The sequence below is a fragment of the Leptinotarsa decemlineata genome, unplaced genomic scaffold, assembly GCF_025532065.1.
Source record: "Leptinotarsa decemlineata unplaced genomic scaffold, Ldec_3_MD MMD2_P_RNA_scaffold_2, whole genome shotgun sequence".
In the NCBI taxonomy this organism is placed as follows: Eukaryota; Metazoa; Arthropoda; class Insecta; order Coleoptera; family Chrysomelidae; genus Leptinotarsa; species Leptinotarsa decemlineata.
Window position 1 is genome coordinate 25,918,771 of NW_027412529.1, and position 27,564 is coordinate 25,946,334.

The 27,564-nt window shown below is 36.6% G+C and overlaps 2 protein-coding genes across 3 annotated transcripts in view; one reads left to right on the top strand and one right to left on the bottom strand.

Moving 5' to 3' along the window:
* LOC111507188 (uncharacterized) overlaps window positions 1–27,564 on the top strand; it is a 211,557-nt gene that overhangs the window by 28,019 nt on the left and 155,974 nt on the right. Inside the window, exon 1 of one of the 2 annotated variants that reach the window (XM_074186437.1) lies at window positions 13,005–13,063. The exons of the other annotated variant lie outside the window; for it this stretch is intronic. The gene's annotated coding sequence lies outside the window, so the exon portion shown is untranslated. Of the gene's footprint in view, window positions 1–13,004; window positions 13,064–27,564 lie in introns of those variants that run through there. 2 annotated transcript variants of the gene reach the window in all.
* On the bottom strand, window positions 6,611–8,589 carry LOC111514061 (uncharacterized). Its single transcript, XM_074186457.1, has 2 exons — window positions 8,275–8,589; window positions 6,611–8,215 (listed from the first exon to the last, which is right to left on the bottom strand). Exon 2 carries the CDS (start codon window positions 8,057–8,059, stop codon window positions 6,941–6,943), a length of 1,119 nt encoding a protein of 372 aa, XP_074042558.1. The 5' UTR covers window positions 8,060–8,215; window positions 8,275–8,589; the 3' UTR covers window positions 6,611–6,940.

Here is a 27,564-nt window from a genome sequence, read left to right on the forward strand (position 1 = left end):
CTTCCATTTGACGCGCTGTACATGACAATGCTACTATCATTAACGAATATGTCGCTTAGTACCCTTCTGACAGCAATCTTTGTTTTTTCTCTACGATAAAACCCCGTTGAACCGTCATGTTCCTTAAATGATGTATTTTGAGACACCCTGTACACTTTTTAAGAATCACACGTTGAAACGATAGAGCCCCGTTAAACTGTCATGTTTTTCATTGACGCATTTTGGGACATCCTGTACACATTGACGTCATGTTTTTTTTTTGAGATGAGAAACCATGTATATCTAGATGGCAATCATGTTTTTGCTTTGACGCTGGTAACCATGTTTTTTCTTTAATCCAATTTTTCATTCATTATTTTTATAATTCAACATAGCCGACGTATTTTGAGACACCCTGTATACATTGACGTCACTAACACAAAAACGAAAAAAAAAATCATTTTGAAATGTCATTGCTGAATACCCTCAATGCCCCATTTTCAAACGTTTCCCATTGGGATCGTACGCTAAAACGTTAGACCCTTCTGACATGTTTTTTCTTAAATGAGACACCCTGTACACATTGAAGAATCACACGCCAAAACCATAGAGCCTTGTTAAACTTTTTTTCAAATGACGTATTTTGAGACACCCTGTACATATTGACGTCATGTTTTTTTTCTCTAATCAGATTTTTCATTCATTATTATTATTATATCATTATTTTCCACGCTGATGTATTTGAAACACCCTGTACATGTTTTTTTTTCCTAAACGATGAGACACCCTGTATGGCAGTCATGTATTTTTCTTTAATCCCATTTTTCGTTCATTATCAATATTATACCGTTATTTTTCACGCTGACGTATTTGAGACACCTCGTACATGTTTTTTCTCAAACGATGAGTCACCCTGTACACATTGAAGAATCACACGCCAAAACGATAGACCCCCGTTGAACTGTAATGTTTTTTTTTAATGACGCATTTTGGGACACCCTGTACACATTGACGTCATGTTTTATCTTTAATCCAATTTTTCATTCATTATTATTATTATACTATTATTTTTCACGCCAACGTACACCCTGTACATGTTTTTGTTTTTCTTAAACGATGAGACACCCTGTACACATTGAAGAATCACACGCCAAAACAATAGAGCCTCGTTAAACTGTCATGTTTTTTAATGACGCATTATGGGACACCCTGTACACATTGACGTCATGTTTTTTCTTCAATCCGATTTTCGTTCATTATTAATATTATAGCGTTATTTTTGTAATTCCACCGCGCTCTTATCTATGAAATGAATCTACTCGATGCTCATTCCATCCTTGTATGCGTCGGTCACGTCGCACACGTCTCTTTCCCACTCGCTACCACGAAAAGTGGAGGAGTGGGGGTGGTCCATAGTGGCGCGACTCCTACTGACAAATTTTGTATACACTGAACTACAACTTGAAGAAAATCAATAACACTATTCATGGTTAATAATTAAATATCTACAATAGTAGTTTCCTCCATTGGACAACACCATGCAACTGAGGAAACTATATTTGTAGTGAAACGCATATTGGAAAAACAGTACATATTATGAATATATGTGATATTATCATGAAAGTAGGTAAAAAAAGGCAAGAACTCAGTTTCCACACTCGTACGATTCTGTCTCTATAGAATTGCGTTATTCAAATCGTTTAATGATTATCAAGTGTAACTTCATGATCGTGTCACTGTTTCGGCCATTCAAACCAGTTAGATGGGAGTTTTTAAGTTCAGTTCAAAATTCCAAAGTTTTTTATTCTCTCGTTTTTTTGTGTGAAGGTTTGCAGTATTTCTTTACTGTTTAGGAATAGAAGGAAAAATCAATAATTTCTGTCCCAATGTTCTATATATCTATTGATCGAAGATGTGAAATATTCGTTCCTGCTACTTCAGCATCTTTTTTACACTTCAATGATATTTTGAAGGCAAGATATCGGCATTTTGATGATATTTATGGGGGGTTTGATTCTCATGATGGAACTTTCATTCCACTTCAGATTTCGACAGGCAATTATGATAATGAAGAATTTGGAAATCTGTCAAAATTTTTTATCAAAAATATATCTCCACCTCATTCATTTATAACAATCTTTTTGGGAAATCTATAATGACTTCATTTTTAAATTAAATCTCATATTAGGCTGCCAAAAATTGAAATATTCAAATTTATTTGAATTTTTTGTATATTGTATGATGACATTTTTTGACAAATTTTGAATAACTTTTTTAATTTGATAGAAATCCGATAGAAAAACTCTAACAATCATGAGTTTTTTGTTATTCTTCAATATAAAACAATGTTACCACATTTTAAAGAAATGTGACAAGTTGTTGATTCAGTGATAAGTAATATTGACTCTGTTGTGAATCGTGAATATATTATGTTAGTAAATGAAGACCCTCATCACCCAATCATTTCAATCGAACTTCGCGGGTTCACTACAAAACGTATTAAATTCAGCATGAATTTTTGAACTTGGATTGAATCTTTTTGGAAAACTCATTTGAGGTGAATACTGCTGTAGAAAGCTTCTATAATAAGTTTTATGAAACTCTAAATATTCATGTTACACCAGTTTGGTATACTTGCGATATAATAATACTCATAAAAAATAAAGCCAAAATGCATAGATAGTATAAAGTAACCAAAAATATTTGTTATTGCCAAGAGTTGTGAAGACTCAGGAAAATAATTGAGGAAAAAGTCGTATATACACAGTATTGAAAACAAATTAATAGTTGATCCAAAAAGTTTCTGGATATTCGTTCATAATGAGAATAAAACTACAAGAATTCTGAGCAAAATGGTTCATGAGGGGGAATCCTATAACAAATATTGGAAGCTGGAAAAAAAATATGACTTTTGTCCAAATAAAATTCCTTGGTTTCCAATGAAAGACTGTCTGAAAGTATTATTTTATCCCCTATACATATGTTTTAACCTTATTTCAAGGATGTCTGTTTTTCCTGAAGTCTGGAAAACTACCAGAGTTTTTCCGATACACAAAGCTCAAGATCGAAATGAATTCAGTAATCACAGACCTATCTTAACGTTTGTTAAGATAGGTCTGTGATTACAATGTTCTATTTTTACTTGTATTTTATTTCACTATTATTTCATTTCAGGTTTATTTTGGTTGATATAATTGTTATTTTCAGCTATTCATTTTCAATTCTTCTTTTTTAGTTGTTTCAGGAATTTCAAATCATTTTATATAGTAGACAATGGAAGTCCGAACTAGTGAAATAGACCTATCTTAATTCTCAACAACTTTGCCAACATTCTACAATCTTTTATAGCCGTATCTATTGGTCCTCTCGGACTGATTTTATGAATTCTAGATCCACAATTACGAACGTAGAGGGCAAGTTGATATGGTGTACAGAGACAACATTCGATAGGATCAGCCATATGTTACTCATTCGTAAACTGTCATGCATAGGTTTCAATAAAATTTATTGTCAACTTTTGGAATCGTATCTTAGCGGACGCAATCAATATGTATACCATCATGGCTTCTCTTCAAATATGTACTTAGTCACTAGCAAAGCCACTAATTTTGGTCCCTCATTGTTTTTATTATTCATTAACTATCTGTGAAACTCATTAACCTTCAACAGATTAATCTTTGCTGACAATTCAAAACTTCACACATCTATATAAACAGTTCAGATGACTGCACCATTTTGCAGAAGGAGATTGATTTATTACAAGATTGGTGTCTCAAAAACCGCTTCCAATCGAATATATTCAGATGTAAAATCATGACATTCAGCCGAAAATTCTATATACTGCAATTTCCTTACCATATTGACAACATTATATTGGAGAGAATAGATAATATACGGGATTCAAAAGTATATTTTGATCATCATTTGACTTTCAATTACCACATTATTCACATATAAACATTGAATTACAGGAAATAAAAATACTTTTGAAACAAGTACTTTTATATGAAAGCTGAAATATACGAAAAACACTTTTCTCTATACCGTTTTTATTCCAAACATTAATCACATTATGAATTCTCCTTACCGCACTTATGGTTTTATTATGAGGAACTGTAAAAAAATCCATAATATACCTCTCTGTATTTCACTTTGGCCAAAACTGTAATATGTATCCATAATATGGAATCCCATATAGAATCAATATATATCTGCAATTGATAGTGTACAAAAGAAATTCCTGTAATTCCTCAGTTTCGAAATCATTGGAATTTATACCCCAAGGAATTGTAATTACTCTGATCTGCTTTATGAATTAGTATTTGTAGCGTTAGAGAAACGAAGAAATCATTTTTATATAAGTTGATGAATGGCAAGATAGACTGTTCTGCACTACTATCAGAAATTGAAAGACTGGTAACTAGGCACAATAATAATTTTATATGCAATAGGGCACGAACGAACGTGATGTTGAAGTCACTAATTAACTTTATGTGTCGTGATGGGAACCAGCTCTCTAATATCGATTTTTTTTGTTGTGGCTTGTATGCAATTAAAAATAATTATCAATGAGTATATATATAGAAACGTTCACAATCTTTTATTTGAGGGTTTTTCTTTTTTTTTTCTTTTTTCTGTCTTATATCAAATAATATATAAAATTTATCAATCATATATAATTTGCTTTGTGAATGGGCTATGAACGCTATTATTATTGAAATCTGTTTTAAAAAAATCTGTTAACCAGCTGTCGCACCCCTACGAACGACAACCCTCAAAAGTTGAAACTTGTGCGAGCTAAGGATTAACGAGGTCTTACCTTTCAACGTGTGATTTCTAATACGGGTTGGACGATAGCAAGTGAAAATCGATCGTTCAGACAAGGGCTTGAACCACCGACCAACACGGCAGTCAATTCGAGTGAGTGAACAAAGCACCCACGTCGATCCGCCTGGCTACCGACTGATGGTTTGGAAATGTTATTATATTTCCAAACCATCAGTAGCTCTTGTACAACTCAATAGAATCGCATATATAAAAATATAGATAATAAAAATATATGAAAATGAACGTGATTTAGCAACTGCCCATAATAAGGAAATTGAAAATTGTCCAAAAGTTTAACAAAGTCATTCCTCACAGTCTTCGAACATTGAAAGAGCCGTTCACTAAACATCTTGCGGCTTTGAAAAACTTAAATATTCTAATCGATCAATATTGCTTCTTGGGTTACTACATGTTAACGAAACGCTTCTACTCCAAAACTGTTTCTCGATTGTAATCAGACATGGATTCAGATGAAATTCATTGTTGAATCATTGGTTTTTTCAAAATATTTTGAGTTAGTTTCGCATGTTCAACCCAAGCGGAAGTGAACATCAAGCATTGTATGCAATCTACAATTCCCATTGCGAAATCTTCCAAGCACATTATCAACAACAAGGCTTCACGTTCATATTGCATGAACAAGTTAATCGAACAAATGACAATCTGCTCTCACTACTGTTTTGTGCGAGTAGCGTTTGACGTTGATGTGTCAATGTGGTTTAAGGTTTACGCCTAGATGCTAATGTATTCAAGACATACCAGTATTTTTAACATATTTTAACATATATGTAATATGTTGATGATATTGTAACCAGTTGCTGAGATGCTCAAATCACAACTTATTCCATCATTACGTCTCAATGGATTCAAACTCCATGAGTTATTTTTAAGGACAAGCACTACAACAAAATCCTTAAGGCGCTCTCAGACCGGTGCCTGTGTGAAAGTAGTGATTCACATTGGATTTGAATCAATGAAGATTTAATCTATTTGGAAAAATGTTCTATAGAAGACAGACAAATCTCCAACCTTTCTTCGATGTTCCAGGCTATCAAAGTTGCACGTTATGTTCGCATCTCCAAACAGGCGGTTGGCTCTTTTCTGGATGGAATCCAGCAACTTCAGGGTCAGGTCGTTGATATACATTAAAAAGAGGGTTGGAGACAATATGGATCCCTGGGGAACACCAGCGTTGATGGTGAAAGTATTCGAAAGATATCCATCGACGGCCACTTACACGGAACGTTTTTTCAGGAAGATGAATAGGCATACACAAAAATAATCCGAGAAGCCATAGCATTGAAGTTTGGCCAGCAAACCCTCATGCTACACACGGTCAAAGGCCTTAGAAATATCAAACGCATCAGCTCTTGATTCTCCACGTTTCTCGATTGCGTTATTTTAAATATGGGTGACATACGATAGAAGGTCGCCTGTTAATCTTTGTTTCCGCAAGCCATATTGATGATCGCTCAAGATGTTCTTCCAAATATTTGAGGATATGATGGCAAAGCGACTGGTCCATAGTTAGGGAGGACCGGGGCTGGTTGGTACGCTTTTCAAATTGAAGCCCCTCTAATTTTTCATTGATAGATAGTGAGAAAATACATTTGATTTCCAAATTAGTGTTGTTTTGTTTATATCAATTTCAATTACATAATGTTTGGACCTATTCTAAATCCAGAATTTAATGTTTTTCTTGAGGATGCAAGTGTACCAAGCAACCCCGTATTTGGGGATGATTGGTATATACCTTGGGGTTGGTTGGTCAAGGCAAAAACTGAGGAAATGATTATTGTTTTTATTTTTTTATGTGAGAGTCAGCTTGCGAAAAAAATTATAATACAAAAAAAGTACATATCCGTTAAAAAAGTGAATAATCTAGTCAGATCCATCCGAATCACAATTATGACACACGTAGAACAAGCCCGCATCTGCGCATTTTTCATGTGCCCACAATTTGCATTGGGTACACTGAATCCATTTCTCGTAAGGCAAACTATTTGATCAGGGTTCAACGCAAAGCAGGCAGAAGGTTTCTTCATCACTGATTGAATCGTCTTTAATTCTTGAATTCTTCGCATTTGCATTTGTTTTTTTGTGTTCTTTTTGGTTTTGCCAAAGACTTGTTTTTTTATCGATCTCGTTTTATTTTCTTTTTTTCTTCTTTTAATGCATCTTTAATAGGCGTATCTGTCAAGATTTCAGATTTTCTTTTTGTGCGACCCCGTTGCACTTTCCTTTCTGCGGCTTTTGGAAACGGCTTCCAATTTTCGAGATCTGTAAAACTACATGTTGCTACCTTGTTAGATGACTGGAGATACTGAGAATTCTGGGGCGTGGGCGTCCTACTTTCTGCAATTCTGCTTGGTCCAGTTTGTTGCACGTCTTGGTTGGGAATAGTCTCTTGGTCTGGCAAGGAGTTGTCGACCATAAATTCACTGTCCGGAAAAATATCTCTATTAAATGGATAAATTCCAGAAACCTGGAATCCAGCTCTAATATTGTTTGGAGTTTCCTCTAATGGTAGTGCAGTACGAACAATATTGGGTATGCTATAAATGGTCATCGTTGCACCCGGACGATTAGTCATCCAAGAATTATAAGCAGTATTGACATACTTCTTGAACGGTCCATACACACTGCGATCCAGAGGTTGGAGCTTATGGCTAAAGTGAGGCGGAAAGGATAACACTGTTACGCCGTGATCTTTGCAGATGTTTAATGCTTCGGGAGATGAATGCGAATCATGGTTGTCTATCAAAAGCAGGAGAGGGTTTTCTTCAGACGCCTGCTGGATATATTGTATAAAATGAACTTCTTTCATCCAGCCTGATAGATTGGCACTTCCATCGCTTCCAGGCGGGGCATCTCTGGGAAAATGGGACTTGAAATGAACACGAGAAAATATGAAGAAAGGTGGCACAGTATTTCCAGCAGCAGAAAGAGCACACGCCAAAGTTACAAGCGTACCGCGTTCTGCCGAAGTAACTCTTCCCACTTGTTTGACACCATGTCTACCCACAATTCGGTCAGGTCTCTGAACTGTAGTAATCCCTGTTTCATCCATATTCCAGATGTCCATAGGACTAAAGTTATACCTTCTAAGAACAATTTCTAGATTGCTGAAACATCTGTCTACATTTGTTTTATTGAAGCTCGTGGCTCTAGACAATCTGGTGGCTTCAGGTGTCCTTATAGCCAATCCAGCATTTCGCTTTAAAAATGATGTAAACCAGTCGGGGCCTGCCATCTCATTTTTTTTTTCAGCTATTTGGAACCGTTAGGTGCAAGGAAGTTGCATATAAATAAGCTAATCTTTTCACTTCTTTGGGCGTGAAACTATAGTAAATATCGGCAGCTTTTTTATATAATCTGTGAGATTGGACTTTTGAAGCTCGGTGAAAATCTAAAACCAAAAATTTTACTAGAAACTAGATCATCAAGTATATTTTTTAAAAAACCTACCTGTCTATTTTTAAAGTATCCAACAACTGTTGAGGGCATTTCTCTTTCTGATTGCAGTTCCTCTAGTGTGACCTTGAAGCAATATCTTCTTAATGTGTTGAATCGAATTTCGAAGTAACTGGCAGCAGATCTTAGAGATTACCCTTCAAATTTTACGGCTTTGATCGCCCTTAACATAATATCCGGGGGTGTTTTGCCTCTTTTCGATTTCCTTTTAAACGCACGCATTTGAATGAAGATTTCCTAAAAAAAGCCAGCTAGTAGCCAAACAAAAAAAAAGTGAAGCTAGCCGCCGGAGTTGCTTGGTACACTGTACCAACCAGCCCCAGTATATACATATATATATATATATATATATATATATATATATATATATATATATATATACATACTCTGTTGTTATCGAAAAAGCAATAAAACGGATATTACAAATATTTCAAACTCATAAATATTTACTTACGGGTGACAAAACCATGTGCACCAAGTAAAACTTGGTGCACATGGGGAAAAACCCCTTTCTCATAAGCCAGGTTGAAAAGTCTGCAAAATACTGGTGCGAGTTCATTTGCGCACTTTTCAAGTACGATGACAGTAACTTCATCAGGATCAGACGCCTTGTTGATATTGATAGGTTTCAAAATTCTTATAACTAGACGCTGTCGAAAAGTAATTTTCGGCATTGTGGATTCTAGTGTGGGAACAGTGAGTGGTGCCTTTCCCAGAAAATCGACTGTGGAGTGAGACGCAAATTGTTCAGATAGTAGATTTGCTTTTTGTTGCAATTGAACCATCCGCTTGTGACCAGAAGGATCTAGACCCATTGGGATTGGCAAGCAGTGTATGTCCAATTCTCTGATTGTGAAGTTTTTGCTTTCAATAATCCTAAGTTTGCAGCTGTTGCAAGCATTAACAAACCTACTTCGGTTTTCGCCACTGGCATTTTTCCGCTTCTGCCTGTAGGCGAGATTTTTGGAGGCGACAACTTGCTCGCAATTTTTGTTGTACCAAGATTTGCCGTTAGAAGGTCGTTTCATTGAAAAAGGAATATATGCATCCATATATGATAGAATAACTTCCGTGACTTCTGAAGCACAGGTTAGGTGCTTCAGAACTATCAATAGTTATTGTATAATTCGAAAATGTCTCAGGATACCTTTTGTGATACAAATTGTTTGCTGCTTCTGCATTTTCCCCAGTTTGCATTCTTCATTACAAATGAAAATTGAACAAAAACCAATAATTGAAGAGCATCTTCACTGCTTGAATCAAAATTTGACAGCTACCAATAAAGATTTCCATTATGTTTTATTGCCGCGTCTCCCAAAGCCTACTTGATCAAAGTGTGCTTTTCAAAGCTCTGTATTTCCAATATGACTCATCAAAACATCAAGTGTGCTACATTTTTGGAAAGGTAATTTAGGGCTCTTTTGAAATATGCAGGAATATACAGGGTGTCTAATTAAAAAAAAACTTCATCAATAAATATTGATATCTCATTTGAAAAAATAAGTTTTTACACCACATTCTACGTAAAAAAGTGCTTTGGAGATATTTTCATAGAAATAAGAAACTTTTGACAGAAAAAACTTTTCTTGCATGCACATTTTTGAATAACATGCTGTAACTCAGAAATGATGATAGATATCGATATACAGTTTTCACCAATAGGTTTGTCATAAAATTTGACTCTCTGACGCACATATCAGTTTTCGTCTATCTAGTTTGAAAACATGAGTTTACCTTTTGAAAGTGTCCAATTTGGCCCACTCTGTACAGCGATTCAATATCATTTGTAAATCACCCTTATCTGACCCAAAAGCATCCTGTTTAACTTATAATGCTTTTTCACTCTTCAAACACATTGACTATTCAAGTAATAAAGAAATATATTCTCTCTCATAGCCTTATCACCATTATCGATAATACTATACTTAAGTGATATATTCGACCAACTAATCAAAATTGGTATTTCTATTGCTTCATAAATGTTCGATCATCTCTAGGAAACGCATTATCTCTAGGAAACGATTAAATCTAGGAAGCGCATTGGTCATAGCTGTCTGATCTGTTGAAAACAGAATCTAAACAATTTTAAATCCTCTACGGGCAATTTTCCCTCTTCATTTCAAAGATTTCAAAGGTCCATTAACCAATTGTTCAGGGAGATTCCGTGGTTCTGAAACGCATAAAATCTATTTATGCCTCTTTGTCTGCTCTGCCACTAAGGCTATGTGTTTAGATTTGGCACCAGATTTATCGACGGAAAATTTTCTAGTCACTATTTGAAGTCTTTCAGATAGTACCATAGCTTGCATATAACTTGCCCCTGTCAAATAAAAGATTTTGTCAGATCATTGCATTCTTAAAATGATATCCCTTGGATATCATGGAACGTTTGAGAGTATTTGTTATCGAAATAAAATACATTCAATAGTTCTTTATTTCAGAATGTTTCTTCAGAGTCAAAGAAATGTGCTAGTTTCGCTTTTTTTTTGTTGCAGTATAGTGTCGTGAATATTTTTCTCTAGCACAGAACAATGTGTTGTTCATGTTTTATGATCAGTGTCCAATGGCATCTAGGCTATTGACAGTCTCACACATACCCTTAGGGTCAGTTGAAGTTCTTAATAAGCAAAATTCTCAATAGCCCTGTATATTCTTTCAAAATATCTTTGACAGGGATATTTCAAATAATTATTCAAGTTCAACTGATTATGATCAACACTACATCCTTTTATCAATCTTCGAATGTTGAAAAAATTGTATTCACTCTTTGAGGAAGCGAGTCGACCTTTCTCTCCAGAAATGAAATAACGCAAAACCAAACTCTATCAAATGGACAGTGATTTCAACGAAATATTATCAAACATCTAGCCGCCATTGAACGCTTCACACAACACGAACAAGAGATATTGTACTTTGCCAAAAACAATATCCACCTCACCACTCCAAAATGAATGCGCGAAATCATACGGAGATTATCAGATAATAAAATATGATTTTAAAATCTAATATATAAAAATGGATGTGTGTTGGATGATTGGTTGGTAAATGATAAACTTCTACATCGCTCAACCAATCGTGATGAAACTTGACATGTATAGGGAATTTTTCATAGAGAAGGTTTTTAGGCTATCAATTTTTCTGTAACTCGCCACTAGATGGCGCTGTAGAACAATTTTTTAAGGCACTGTTTTATAACGCTGCGCACGTCTAAGTTCGTTGATTCTGATTCTGTCAAAATATTGCAACAGCAGCGTTACAGCAACATAGTACTAATTAGTACTACAACTACCAAATTCTACGCGGGCGAAGAGCGGGCAACAACTAGTAATACATAAACTCGATACTCACCAACCTGCAGGAACAAACACTCACCCTATGGATGGGATTCGTTTGTCTTCGAAAGAAAATCGTCCATAATGTGAATCAACTTGTCACGATTTATTGAAATTTGAAACTCGTTCTCCACAAAATATTTGTACTATGTAATAATAAATCGTGTTTTTTATTTAATAAATTTCTTCGTCACACAAAGTTATGATGTCTTTCTATGACAGTAACACGATAACACATTATCGTATTGCCTTTCAAACTGTGACTGAGTTGAGATATTTTCTGAACATCAACCAACGCTTTAATGGCTCAACTACAATATCTTGTCGTCAATTATTCGATTTTTTCCTGAGGAAAAGATGGATAATGAAATCGAGATATGCTCAAACTGAATACTCTTTCTCGTTGGCAGTTGATTCAGAGATGACAAAGAGATTTTTGGAATCGCTAGAATCACGAATATTTGCACTCTTTGTTTTTACTAGGTAAGTGGACAAAATGTATGACAAATATTATTATCGTCATGGTCCTGAACCTGAATTAATTTCCCGTTCGCGTTGGCAACTTAGTAGAGTAGTTGATATTCAGCCTTCTCGGGACGGAGTCTTACATGTCACATTCTGTACTTCATAAAGGCTACGGATGCCATCAATAGTGAAGATTTCGGAAATATTCGTTTTGAGGGCACCCGGCGATTTTGAAAAAAATTTTCAGTATACTTGAGTATTTTGATGCGTAGATTACGAATCCGAATGAAAAATGCGGCGCTCTCTCTTATTTACAAAGTTATGGACCTTCAAAGTTCAGAAAAGGGCAACTTTTCAGCCTTCTTTTTCACAATATAAACTATTTAGAAAAACAAGCTATTATTCACTAAGTCACGTGTACACCTTATTCCTCCTTCCTTTACACTTTTCATTTCAACAATCAACATTTTTCCAATAAAAATGTAAAAAAATATGCGAAGCTGCTTTTTGGTTATATATCTTTATTTTACGTTTTTATGGTTAATGGCATAGTCGGTACGACTGATGCTGCCAATATTCCTATTTTTTAACATTTCAATTGGAAAAATGTTGATTGTTGAAAAGTGTCAATTGAGGAGAAATAAGGTGTAAAGGTGACCTAGTGAATAAATGCTTGTATTTTTGAATAGTTCATCTTGTGAAAGATGGCTGAAAAGTTGCCCTTTTCTGAACTTTGAGAGCGTCGCTTTTTTCTTTCGGATTCGTAATCTACGCATCAGAATACGTAAGAACATTCAAACATTTTTTCAAAATCTCCGGGTACCCTCAAAACGAATATTTATGAATACTTCATATTTACCCTTAAGACATTGAATAATTGATGTCCGGCATGTCTCGTGAATGAATATATCGCGGAATCCTCGTACAGATCTTTCTTCCTAAAGGGCAGGAAGGCCACATCAGTCAGTCGCAGGAACTGCTTTAAGGTAAGCACATTTCGTACTCTATTCCACCAATTTCTATAGAAATCAATAATAAAATTAAAATCAAAACAAATTTGTCAATATTGAACAACTGCACTATGGAAATGGTTAGATAAAAATTAATATACACAATAAATAAAAAATAGAAGTGTAAAATTTGCTTGGAAAAATTTTATCTCTTGAGTGAATTTTATATTATATATTGAGTGACATAGAAATTATTGTACACGTCGTCATTCAGTTGTTTGACGGGTATAAAAAAGTTAAATTTTGAAACGAACCGGAAAATACTTGCTGTCGGAAATGGTTTCTAGTCAAGAATTTCGAATAGATTCCTGTGAATTTTTCAAATAATACATTTAAATAAAAAACTATCTTGTCAACGATATAGCACAAGTGACCCTTTCTATTCAAAATGGGCCCTCGTAGGGAAAATTTTGAGAATCGGAATTCCTCACTATTTATGTTTGTGCCATTTTTTAATTCATCCATCACAAAAAATTCAAATAGGAAATGGTATTTTCAATATTCTACATTGAAGTGTACCTATTTCGCTATAAAAAATAGATATACCTCCTTCTCCTGTACCAGTATAGAAGTGAAAAGTTCAAAGCTGCCCTGTCTGATCGTAAAATAATAACTGCTCAAAATCAACATATAATAAATATTTATTAAGGAAATTTTTTGAAATATTTAATAGTAAAATGTTGAGAAAAACTCGAATTTTTACTTTTGTTCTATTTGTTGTTGATATTCTATTTGCTGTGCTCCTTATTGCTGACAATCTAATTTCTATAATATTTTCTTTGAGCAAGGTTGCTGAATGTTGTTTAAAAATTGTGGTAATACCATCTCTTATTTCACTCTCTAGTGTCTCTTAAGTGAACGACAGCCTTGAATGAACTTCTGATAACCTTATATGGAGAAGGTTCACGTGAAATATTCAATTTACTTCCGAAGGAATGGCGTATGCAATGCTTGTCAGGCATTGTCAATTTGATACACTCGTGTATCATTCAATCTGTTTAAAATCTGTTTCAAATATGTTTTTCCGTCAATCAGCTTTCGCCCCCATACGAACGACAACTCTCAGAAGTTGAGAAACTTGTGCGAGCTAAGGACTAACGAGGTCTTACCTTTCAACGTGTGATTCCTAACACGTTATTCATAGAAAACCAATAATAAAAAAGAAATAAATGTAACATCAAATAAAACAGTCTTTCCTTAGAAAGCTATTATAATATTTCTGAAAGTATAAAATCTTTTCCTTTGAATTGTTTTATTGGATTCAAAACCTTGCCAAGCGGCGGGGTTTTTGTGAATTTACCGACCACCTTAAATATTCTAGATAATAGATGAGAGTAGAGCATGCTATTTCCACAATTTCAGAAAAACATTCAGTGAACTTTCTCAAAGGAAATGGCAAAATTCAACTGAGTGAATTTTTTCAAGCTGAAGACTGAAAGTACACATTAAAAACAGAACCTTATCTAACGGTTGAATTTTACATGACAAATCCTGTAAAAGTCATTGTAAATTCTCGAAAAATTCCAATGATTTGTGAAAACTGAGATGGATATTAATGGCAGAAAGTCAATGGGTTTCCAAAAGATCAATAAATAAGAAGTATTCTGGCTGGTAAAGCACAACAAAATAATAGCTGATGTCAACAAAGGCAAACTATGAAAAATATTTACATTCCTTATGGACATCTGTCCCAAAACCAATATCGAACAATCGACTCCTGCGAATATATTATTTTTAAATTATTGTTATCAAAACCTTAAAGTCCCAAGAAATACAGTGTGTGTGTCACATTTAGGGTCCATTAGAAGTTTTCCACGAAGAAGTGGAGTTATAAAACATAATCTCACCCAAAAGTTTTGTATTTGCTTCAATGCATTGAAGCGAGGCGTATAAAAATAATAATATTCAGGTGTATCAGTTTTAATGATTTTATAAAAAACAACGTGAATGTAGTAAACGACGATTAGACATATTCAACCAGCCCATTTCCTTAAGCTTAAGTGAAATCATATTTCTTTTTTTGAGATTATAAATTGAATGAAGACATGAATTTTGTACCTTTTGGATACACAAGGCATCAGATTTCCGGAGAAAAGGACCATAAACTGTGTCGCAATGATTGAAATGTGATAAAACCATCGAGTCAGATAACATTTTTTTGTTTTTAAATTCATTTCATTTCAATGTGGATATAATAATTTCAAAGCTACGTTTGACGTTTTCAGTTTAGATGTAACATGTTTGTCGAATTGCAATTTTGAATCTGTTTGAAATCTGTTTTTCCGTTAATCAGCTATGGCACCCCTACGAACGACAACAACTACATTAATTACTATTTACTGAAATTTCCAGATGTTCTTCAGATTTTGAATACACTGACCCGTTACTTGGTGAAAATCGATAACAACATTCATGATAAAAATTAAAAATTTTCATAATACAGATTTCATTTGCAAATCGCGTTTCACTACATTGTAGCATCCTCAGTGGTAGTGTAGGATGTAGTGATCGACGTTGCTGCAATGACGCATTGAATTAATCGAACAGATTACGAAACATGTACCTATAGGTAACAATGGAAAAAAATTGAGTCAAAGACAACATGCTATATAAAGAAGAAAATAAGTTTTGAGTCCAATCAAATTCCTCAATTTATTATATTAGATCAATTACACGGATCAATTATAATATGATATTGTAATTCGAATTGGATCTAGGAATAGGTAAATCTAGCGGCAAGCTTTCATATCATGTAAATTGTATGATCTCATATATGACAGGTTTGATGAAATTTGAAGTTCATTTTCTTCAATATGTTTAAATGTTTATGTTTGAAGTATGCTTTTCCGTTAACCAGCTGTCGTACCCCTACGAACGAAAACCCTCAGAAGTCGAAACTTGTGCGAGGTATGGACGAAGTCTTACCTTTTAACGTGTGATTCCTAACACGGGCATTTTAACAAAAACTTCTTTATGAAAATAGTTTTTCGATATGTCCCCTGGTGTGGCTGATAAGAAGAAAAACTCGGGTGGAATGGAAGTTCAAAAAGACATTCACCTAGTTCCACTAGAGCTATATCTTCGCTTTTGAAACCGTATGCAGTGTGCATATTTCCAGAGCAAAAATTGAGAGAATGATAATATTTCTCACAACTTTAGTACAAATGACTGCTGATCGTAGTCGACAAAAATATCCACTCTTGAAAGATTCACATTCCTACTCAAATTTTTTGGAGTTTCCAATACATTGATATCTTATTCCAAAACAAACACTTCTACTACAACACTCTTCTCGACGCACGTTTCACTAACCAAGTAGGCGTCTTCAGAAGATGAAGTACAAATATATGTGATACTGTCGATGTTGGAAAAGGGTAAAAAAAAATTCCTGAAATGTATTGTCAAATGAATATAATATGCACCGATTCGAATGCAACGGAAATGTCAACTTTTCAAAAGGCACCGACCCGAGAGCGTCTTAAGTATTTTCCTGAAGTGCTTATGTAATTCCACAACAAAAAAGGCTACTACTATAAATGGCACTCGAAAACTTTCCGTTCTGAGTTTCTTATTCTCTTCCATAGCCAGTTAATAATAATAATAATAAATCTTAAAATCATATCGGCTTGTCGCACTAAGGCAAAAATCTTAGCCGCACAGATGCAGAAGGCTGTCATTCTTGGCTCACTGCGCTTGCTTAGGGCACATGATTCTCGGACCCAATGATCACTTACCCCACGGTGTGGGGAGTGGTCATTGGTTAATAATGCTGGCGCGCCCTCTCGAATGTATCGGGGCTTCGGGGGATAGGGCCTGACCAGCGCACACTAGGGTGGAAAAAAACATAATAATAATAATAATAATGTTTATTTCATAAGATTGAATACATATACATATAAGCAGAAGAAATGCAGAAATAAACATTATAAGTCACTGAAGCTCATAAAGCTTGTGTATGACAAAAAAAAGTTGAATGTCATTTGACATGGAAAAATAAATAAAAATATCATCAACATGAATCAGAACAAACAATATTACAAACTGAACTATCGGTCATAACATTCATCATTCATACACCATATAGGTACGTAGAATAATTGAAAGTCATATGTCTTATATTTCATTCAATGTTATGTTCTTAATATGGTCCTTGATGACTGTTTTTTTGTAGAGTTGCTCTCTATTCTATAAGATGAGTCCTTGATCAGAAAGATTGCAACAGTACAGAATATGGTGAACAATAATGACAGATGTGAATTAAAACATGCGAATAAAAGTTCAAATATACGTATAAAGCTGGTGTGGATCATGACTTGTGAAATTATTTCCATTTATACTTGTAAACATTTATACATTCTTTATTGTGAGAACATGTGATTTTTTTTCTGTATCACTTCATTTTATTTCATTCCAATATTTCATTTATCATTTATCTATTGTTATATTAGTTAGCCATAATTTTAGTTCTTTTTTAAATCTTTTGTCACTTGTAATAGACTTTATTTCAAATGGAACTTCTGCATAGGCAATAGAGCACAAGTATGTGAGAAATCATTGACTTCGAGATGTGCTTACTTTAGAAATCCTTGAGGTTTTTTGCTTGAATCTGGTATTGTGCAAGTGATCCACAGACAAAAATTTAGATTTTGTAAAAAGTGTTTCAGATGGATAGGTATAATCTCTATTGAAAATAATTTTAATGAGAAATTGTAATAAGTTGGATTTATTATATTTTTAGTTGAATTTTAAATACCAAAACACATGTGTTTTCGTATGAAAAGGGAACCTTATCATCTTTCAGAAATAACCTTAAGGCCAACAGAACCAAGCCATTTAAAGAAAAAAAGTCGTTAAAATTAACTGCTTGATACTAAGAAATTCGATATTTTGTAACATTCAACCCCATAATTCATTTCATTATCTTTCGTTAAGGGTCGAAAATATGTCATCCAGTCTGTATACCCCATTTAGAATAAAAGTCAGAAAACACTCAAACGTATAATAAATATCGCAATTTATCTTATGAGCTCTAAATTTAACGACAAGATAAAATGAAGCCACCCAAGTGGCTAATCTACATATGTTTTATTCGAGACAGCAAAGAAAATATCCAAAAATGACCCTTGCAGTGACATCTATATATCAGTAGTAGACTCACGACATTAGAAATGTCGGGAACTAGACGTGAATTCTTGAGGACTTATTCGCCGGACCATGAGGTGGCGAAAAGAGTACCAGTCTTAGAAACAATTTCAAACTTTCTGATTGGTTAGAATTTTCTGGGATAACATTACTTACATCCCCTAACATAGTAAAGGTGGTGAGGTTTTTTTGGAAAGATTTAAGTCAGTGGTGCGCGGAGATTTGGTGAATCCAGTTGAATTTCCTACGGTAGCTGGAAATTCTAGAGGAAATTTTGAGTGAATTGAAATATTGAGATATTTCAAGTCACTGTTTAGAGAAGTGACACTAATTGGGTTTTGGTAGTATTCGCGGGTTTATTCAATTTAGTGATTTAGAGATTTTTCCGAGTTTCTGTTAAGAGTTTTTGGGGAAATAGTGGCTTTCGTTGGAGTTTTCAGGGGAGTCCGTCTACGATAATTTTGGTGAGCGTATTTTAAACAATTCTGATATATAGTGTAGATGTTATTGCATGCTTATGTGGACTATATTTTCGACTTGGCACCTAGAGTATTAATGAACATTTACCATAATAATATAGCTACGAATCGGGTTCCCTTTTCATTTTATTAGATTATTATAGGTCATAGTAATTTCCTACGTTATACAGAGAGGAGCGATTAAGTGGGTCTCTTGATAACTTCTCAGAGTTGTATTTTAATTGGTATAAGTGAAGTTACCTCAATTTTCAAAGGAATACTCCTGTCAGTTTGTTCATGGTTATAATTATTTATTTCTTTCTCTTTTATATAGTGTAAATAACGTTCAGTATTAATTTTTGTTCATTTAATTTTATTCTATTGTTAATCCGATTATTCTGCCAACTTTACTCATCAATAAAGTTGGTTTGTGAAAACTTTGCTAATATTATTTCATTTCCTCAAACCCCTAATAGACCACGCATTTAAGCCGTGGCCGAATCCAGCCTCTGAGGATATAATTGGTGGCATAACCAAGCCATTTCTCCACGAAGATTAGAAGGTAGGAAAAAGTCAACTGTTGACCAAGTTGCCTACTAATTCTCAATCCGTGTGATCAGGACGGATTTCAAACTTTTTCTGATCTGGTGGCAGCAACTCTTACGCTACCAAACTAAATTAAGAAAATAAATACCTTCGGCTGAACGATCCCATATACAGGGGGGTGAATATTTCTGGTGCGAGTAAATACTGAGATGATTATTATATATTCATAGTAGTACTTATATAGGGATCGCCAATTCAGACCAGACGGTCATTTATTACAGTGGTGGCCTAGCGGTGGGATTTTATTTTATTTGAAGGGGATTATTTTATTTGAGGGAGTGAAAGAAAAAGATCGGTAGGATTAACTCTATCAGAAAGATATATTATTTTATTTGAATGGTAGATTTTATTTGAGAGGGTGAAAGAAGGAGGTCCAGAAAGAAAAAATAATAATATTTTGCGTTAATTTTTTTTTGGTTGATAAGATACAGTAGAAGTCAGTTAGGTTTATCAACATAGAAAAGGGAACCCTACAAATAACCCGACTTGTGCCTATACATATATATTTTACTCGAAGTTTGGCAAGGAGTCCAAAAAATATATAGTTTCTAGTTCGATACTCATTCCGATTATCGAAATGAATAATAAAGAAGGTGTATCAGGGGTTACACCCACGCCAACACCTGTTAGAGTGGCAACCCACTATTCGCTAGGTATGATCGCGGCAACTTTAGATGATTTTTCAGGAAAAGAGGTTGTAAGGTATTTTGAGAAATTACAGTTGCGTGCAAGACTGGATAATTGGTCGGAGGACGAAACCCTTCAGTTATTTAAATTTAAGCTTGTTGGTGACGCCTATAATTATTTTAAATCGGATGCGCAGTTGGACACGTTAAATTTTACTGATCTTAAGAATAAATTCATAAAAAAATTTACCCCATTCCAATTACCAGGCGAAAATCAGTGGAATTTAAGTAAATGTTTTCAACGACATGACGAAGATGTGTCGTCATTTTGTACTAGGTTAAGAATTTTAGGGTCTGCCTTACTAAAGGAAGATTTAGCAGGAGCTGACGCTGGCGAGGAAGCTGGGATAAAAAGGAAAAATCGAGAACTTATCCTGAATCAATTCAAGGTGGGGCTGCGAAAGGACCTTGTGAAAGAAACTGGCGTTTTATTGTTGAGTGAGAAAAATTTGGATTTGGAGAAGGCTGAGGAGTTAGTTAAGTTACAGGAGACAACCCTTATGATGGTCCAAGGAAGATGTGCGAACTTGAAAATTTCGGCAGTAGATAAGCAGGGCGAGTGCCAGGCTTGTGGTGGAAATTCTGAACATTGGTCTAGGGAATTGAGGGTCGATACCACGGATAACAATAGAGATGAATATAGAGGCTCCAGAGATTATAGGAACAAAAATAATCCACTTCTAGGAAAGAATTGTTATTCATGCGGAAAACCAGGTCATTTCTCCAGAGACTGTCGTAGAGTTCAACCCGAAAACAGTAATGGATGTTATGTGTGCCAACAAGCAGATCATTGGGCAAGGGATTGTCCAAGAAACAATCAGAATAGGGGTCGATCAGATTTTCGTAGGTCTTATAGGGGAGCTAGGGTTGCAGAATTTCAACCACGTACATGGAAGCCGGTCAGAAACGTAGTTGGATACAATAGAGATGGAAAACCAAATGCGGAAGCTGAGAACAGCAGAGAGGCAAAGCAGAATACGGGAGCCATACCTAGACAAGCATCACAGTCGACTTCTTTTTCAGGGCCACGACAGGAAGATGGGGACAATGTCAATTTAAACTTCTGAGGCTGAATTCCCCCTGCCAGGATGGAGGCCATCGACAAACAAGAAGGCAGAATCAAATATATAATACAGGGAAATTGGGAAATTGGGAAATTCGGTTGTACAAAATCATAATAAAAGGGAAAGTAAACGGGTTATGGTAATACCGGAGGTAAATTCAGGAGATATACCGGATATACCCCATATTATAAGAGTGAGTGTGAATGGAGTATTGAGTTATTGTTTAGTAGATACAGGAGCAGCGGTAACGCTTATTCAAAAAAAGCGAGTGCTGGAGAATGAAGTAGATGTGAGAGGAGCGGATAAATATCAGTTGACCAGTGTCACAGGACACCCTTTGCGGACGTGGGGTACTACGAGTATGACAATAGGACCTGAGGATGGAGATGTAAACACAAGATGTACCGCAATCGTTTGTGAGGATGAAACATTGGGAACGGTTCAAGCTTTATTGGGAAGGGATTTCCTATATGCCAATCGAGCACGTATCTCCTACGAGCAAGTACCATCAGTCGCCATGTGGGGAAAGATCATCCCATTTCTGCACAAAAAGGACATGGACGGAAATATTGGATGTCAATTACCATCAAGGATAGGGCAAATCACCAGGAGAAGAAACGACAAAAATCTAATAGGCAGTGCACAAAAGAAAAGTAATGGAATAAGCATAGACGCAACGCGCATGGAAACCGCATCTTTTCAGCAACGGGGATCAGAGAATAACTGGGCTGGTTGGCTTCAAAAAGTGAAAATCTTCTTCGATAGTTACAGAAGACAAGTCCAGCGGACAGATCGATGGGAGACAAATAGACATCAACAAATATCAGAAAATTTTGAAAGAAGAGGAAACAACAAGCAAGGCGATGCAGAGGAGACTGAAGCGATAACCGAGGTACCTTTAGCGGTACAAGTTATCACAACAGAAGAGGCAGCAGCCGAGACAAGGAAGAATACGACGGACACAGAAGATGACGAAAATAAAACTGAAGGCATCATCAGAATCAACGATGCTGGCAGAATTTTTCCTCAGGAATTAGAAAATGAAATCGTCAGAGTACCAGAGTTATCCAAACTTAGAGAAAGTGTCGGTACTTCCAAGACAGATTCAGGAGTGCGTCCATCGCACGCGAAACAGAGTAAGTCTGATATCAGTCCAGACGAAAATCAGACATCAGATGAGCCAGTATCGGAATCGGACCTGGTAGCAATGGAGGATCTGGTAATTTCCCCAAGGACAGAGGCGTATATACGAGGAAGCCTGAAAGTACCTGTAGAAGGTGATATCCTAGTTTGTGAGCCCTTCGAAATAGGAAATCCTCAAGCACACGTAGCCCGTACTGTTGTAAGGAATGAAAAAGAAATCCCAGTGAAAATCATAAACTTATCGTGGAAAGAGGTTATTCTGAAGAGAGGACAGAAACTTAGTAGAGCTATTGTGGGTGAGGAATCACCTCAAATTAACACCTCTAATAGCAATGTTTGTAAATTGGATTTTTCAAACGATGATTGGATGAGAAATGGATTTGACCTACATCATTTGGATGAAATGAACAAAGAAGAGCTATTTAAGTTAATTCGAAAATACAAGCATCTGTTTCGGGATGAAGATGAAGAGTTGACTAGTACGACAAAGGTAAAGCATAGCTTGACTCTGGTACCAGGCGCACAGCCCATTTGTAAAGCTCCATACCGCATACCTTATCGTCAACGAGAAGTACTCGAAGGGGAAATAAAAAGATTATTGGACTTGAAAGTTATAAGACCATCATGTAGTCCGTGGTCTGCACCCGTAGTACTGGTAACAAAACGCCTGCCTAATGGAGAAGAGAAAGTGAGAATGTGCATCGACTACCGAGGACTCAATAACGTAACCAAGAAGGAATATTATCCCCTTCCTAACATATCGGATTTGATTCAAGGACACAAAGCAGGTACAAACATGCTCTTCTCGGTTATTGATGTAGCCGAAGCCTATCATCAGATAGACATGGACGAGCAGGCGATACCGTTGACAGGATTCAGTACGTTTCAAGGTCACTACGAGTATATGAAAATGCCATTCGGTCTTGTGAATGCGCCTTCGACCTTCCAGAGGTTTATGAACATGACACTCACAGGGTTGACTCCAGAGACATGTATGGTCTATTTGGATGATATCATCATTTTCAATACTGAGGGTGGAAAAGACCATATTGAAAAAATTGAAAGGGTTTTCGAAAGATTGAGCGAGGCTAATGTGAAGCTGAAACCAAAGAAATGTAATTTCATGTCAGAGAAAGTGAAATATTTGGGCCATGTCCTTTCCCAGGAGGGTATATTACCCGACCCGGAGACCATAGAGACAATTGCCAACTTTCCACTACCAAAGAATATCAGGGGAGTGAGGTCCTTTTTGGGAATAGTAAATTGGTACCGCCGATTCATACCCAATATTACGGAGATATCTGCACCATTGGTCAATTTGACGAAAAAGAACGTCAAATTTGAAATTACAGAAGAAGTGCTAGAAGCCATAAGGAAACTGAAGAATGTGTTGAAGTCAGATTCGATTTTGATTTTTCCTGACTTCGAGCAACCGTTTATTTTGGCGACCGATGCGTCAGGACTAGGTGTGGGAGCAGTGTTGAGCCAACTACGAGATGGGTATGAAAGACCTATTGCCTATGCGAGCCGTAAGTTGAAGAAGGCAGAATTGAACTACACTACGACAGAAAAGGAGTTACTTGGAGTTATGTATGGAATACAAACTTTCCGTTGTTATGTATACGGGAAGAAATTCTCGGTAATCACCGACCACCGACCGTTGAAATGGTTGCTGACTCTGAAAGACCCGAGTTCGAGGTTGACTAGATGGGCACTAACCTTGGCGGAGTACGATTTTGAAATTATCCATCGACCCGGAAAACTTCACGGAAATGCCGATGCTCTTAGTCGAATGTATAATGAAGAAGAAAACTTCATAGACGTGAAGTACGTGGAATTCGAAGAGTATAGGAAGAAACATAAGATACCACGGTTCCAAAACCTGACGTATCGGAAAGAAGATTTGTTCACTTCACCAGAAAATTGGGCGTTAGCTCACTGCGTTTCGAAGGATCTAGCTATGGGAGCGGGGCTCGCCAAGATTTTCAAGGAGAGATATGGAGGCGTGGAGTCCCTGAAAGGACAAGGAAAAGGTGTAGGGGAAGTAGCGACGTTAGCGCTTCCGGAAAGGAACATTTATTACCTGGTCACGGAGAGTGCCTACTATGAGAAACCCACCTACCATACATTATGGGAGTGTTTTAAAGAACTCCGAGAATGTTGCGAAAGAAACCAGGATAAATTTCTGGCCATACCTAAGCTGGGATGTGGTTTGGACGGACTGGAATGGGAAAAAGTGGTGGAAATGATTGAATTCATTTGGTACGGATCTGACATGGAAATCAGAGTGTACGACGACAGGGGCACTATAGACAAACCTATCTGGATTGTAGAAGAAAATATAGTTATAGAACCAGTTTGGGATCGAGAAACTGTGGAGAGGGCACAAAGTCGTGATAAATTTTGCCAATCCGTGATAGCCCAACTGAAAGATGCAGAGGAAGGAAAACAAGAATTCTATACAGATAAAGACGGAATACTGTATAGAATTGAAGAAGATGGAGAAGAAAAGCTAGTAGTCCCCAAGGAAATGATGAAGAAGGTACTTGAAGATTTTCATAATATGCCTATGGCCGGACATCAGGGGCAACAAAAAACGTTGTGGAGTATCAAGAAGAGATTTTATTGGCCTAATATGCGGGCGGTAATATCAAATTACGTGGCAGCTTGCGAATCTTGTAATAAGCGAAAAACTTCACCACATCATAGAAAGGCACCTCTTCAAAAGTTCACGACGGCTTATGAACCCTGGGAACTGACGTCTATGGACATAGTGGGACCCTTAGTGACATCTTGGGATGGAAATCGCTACCTATTAACGTTCCAAGACTATTTTACAAAGTACGTGGAAGCTATTCCCCTTCCAGACCAAAAGGCGGACACAATCGCACGAGCCTTCGTGGAACACATCGTGTACCGACATGGAGCGCCTAGGATGCTCTTAACTGACAAAGGAGCAAACTTTACGTCTGGCCTATTTAAGGCTGTATGTCAAATGTTGGATATCAAGAAGATCCAAACTTCGAGCTACACACCGACATCGAATGGTCAAATTGAACGGATGCACCGAGTGTTGAAAGATATGCTATCACATTATATAGCAGATAATCAACGTGACTGGGACACATGGATTCCGGTGGTACTGATGGCTTACCGCGGGAACGTTCATATTTCCACCGGATACACCCCGTTCTTCCTTCTGCATGGACGTGAGCAAGTGTTGCCTGTGGAAGACTTCATTCGACCGCAGCGAATCAGATACGACTGTGCAGAAAACTACGCTTCGGAGCTAGCTGCCAGACTGAAAGAAGTGTACTCGCGAGTATTGAAAACATCGGAAAAGGCCAAAGAAGAAAGAGCAAAGCATTACAACAAAAAAACGAGGGAGAGGACGTATGAGCTCGGAGATCAAGTGTATCTCTTGCGAATGCACGTTAAGCCCGGTATATCAAAGAAACTCGTGAAGCCCTGGATAGGGCCATACAAGGTTGTAGAGATAATAGGTCCAGTGACCTATCGAGTGAAGAAGGTTGGTGGAACAGACGAACAGGTAGTACACGTGAATCGGCTGAAGTCATACTCAACCTATACTGTCGAAGGGGATGATTCCGAGGAAAATAATAATAGCGACTATGAAGAGGAGAGGATGAATAGCTCTGGGAGGACGTCTAAGAATGGACGTAAAGAAGAGGAAAACGAGAAAAAAATCACAATTCTCCCCCATTGGATAGAATTCGAAGGTCACTCGGAAGAAGCAGTGACTGAGGAGGAAGATGTTGATGTAGAGGAAGGTATAGAGGAACCCCAACCCTTAAGGAGATCCGCTCGGATTCGGAGAGAACCAGATCGACTGAACCTGTAAGAGAATGTAACTGAGTGAATGAGAACTGGATGATGGAGAGTGAAATTAATGAGTGAGATGAATGTATGATACGAGTAGATGAACGATTAGGGGTGGGCAGGAAAGAAACTATAATGATGAGAATGCATTTGAGCAAATCAGAGGAGTGCCGTTACTTGAAGAGCCCGGGGTAAACTCTCTTCAAGCTAAGTTATTGATGTGTTCGTCGAACTAGTGTCTATCTTTGACCCGGATTGACATTAGATGACGTATCAAGTGAATTTTGTTTTCACTTCCTTTTAGTTTATTGTATAGTTTATTGTAGTCTCAACTTTTCTTAATGAATGTAATGATTTTTATTTTACCATATTATAAACGATCGATGGTTTAATCTAAATTGGAGCGTCTATACACCCTTCGTCAATCCCTGGCAATGAGATGGAAAAAGGCAGCACGATCTCGATTTTCCTAATGATTGCTATCTTGCTGGTCAGGCATTATTTTGTATCGGTAATCAGGATGATCGCGTACGGTTGCAGGGATGAGAGAGTGAACATTTCGACTGTATCTCTCAGAGACGTTAGTGTCCAGAACGAGAATCCGCGTACTTGAGCGACTTCAGATTGATGCATCACCGTGAGATGCATAGTCAGACTTATTTGGTGGAAAAAGGACTGTCGAGTTATGTAGACAGTTACGGAACGTTGAAACTATACCTGTTGGGATCCTGTTAGTTATTGAACAAATAACCTTGAATTGTTCAATCAGCGCCACATTAATAATATTGGGATCAGTGGATAGTACCTGCACCTGCGAAGGAACAACCTACCATGAAAATGGACGAACCTGGAAGAATATGGCTTTCTTAGTCGACGTGAGGATCCGAGCGAGAGACTAATTGGCGGTTATTATACATTTCGAGTTGCGAAGTACCTACTCTATAGGCGATACCCTGACCTGGTGTGTAATTCAACTGGAGCGTTCCAGAGAAGCCCAACCAGATAAACCGACGACGTCATTGCCAATCATCGCAGAACCCCAGCAGACTGCCCATCATACCACTGGCGGTTACCCTGTTTTGCCCCAGACACACTGGACTGTGAACAAAGACATTAACGAAGCAGCTTGAGTGACTGACCAAAAGACTTTTCAATCAGTGCGGTACAAAGTTGTAGGACGAACTTAGGATCTGTGTAGATTGAATTCAATCTGAGTTCAATCTATTCGAATCGTATCTAGAATAATGTGCCGTTGACCAATAAAGAGTAGCATATCATATGGAAGTTATTGAGATGGAAATTCACCAAGGCGTAAAAGACTACAGTGAATCGTGAGTGAATATGGCCTCTGTTGTGATGTGATAACGCGAACTGTAGTATACAAGGAGATACGTTCACTCCTATTTCAATGACTTTTTTTTGTAAAATTTGGAATATTTCGTTAGGGAACCCCTAATCATAGCATGCGAGACAACCCCACTGAAAGTCGCGTAACTTGAGGTGATACCTATTCTGTTTTCATATTTGAATTCGACATG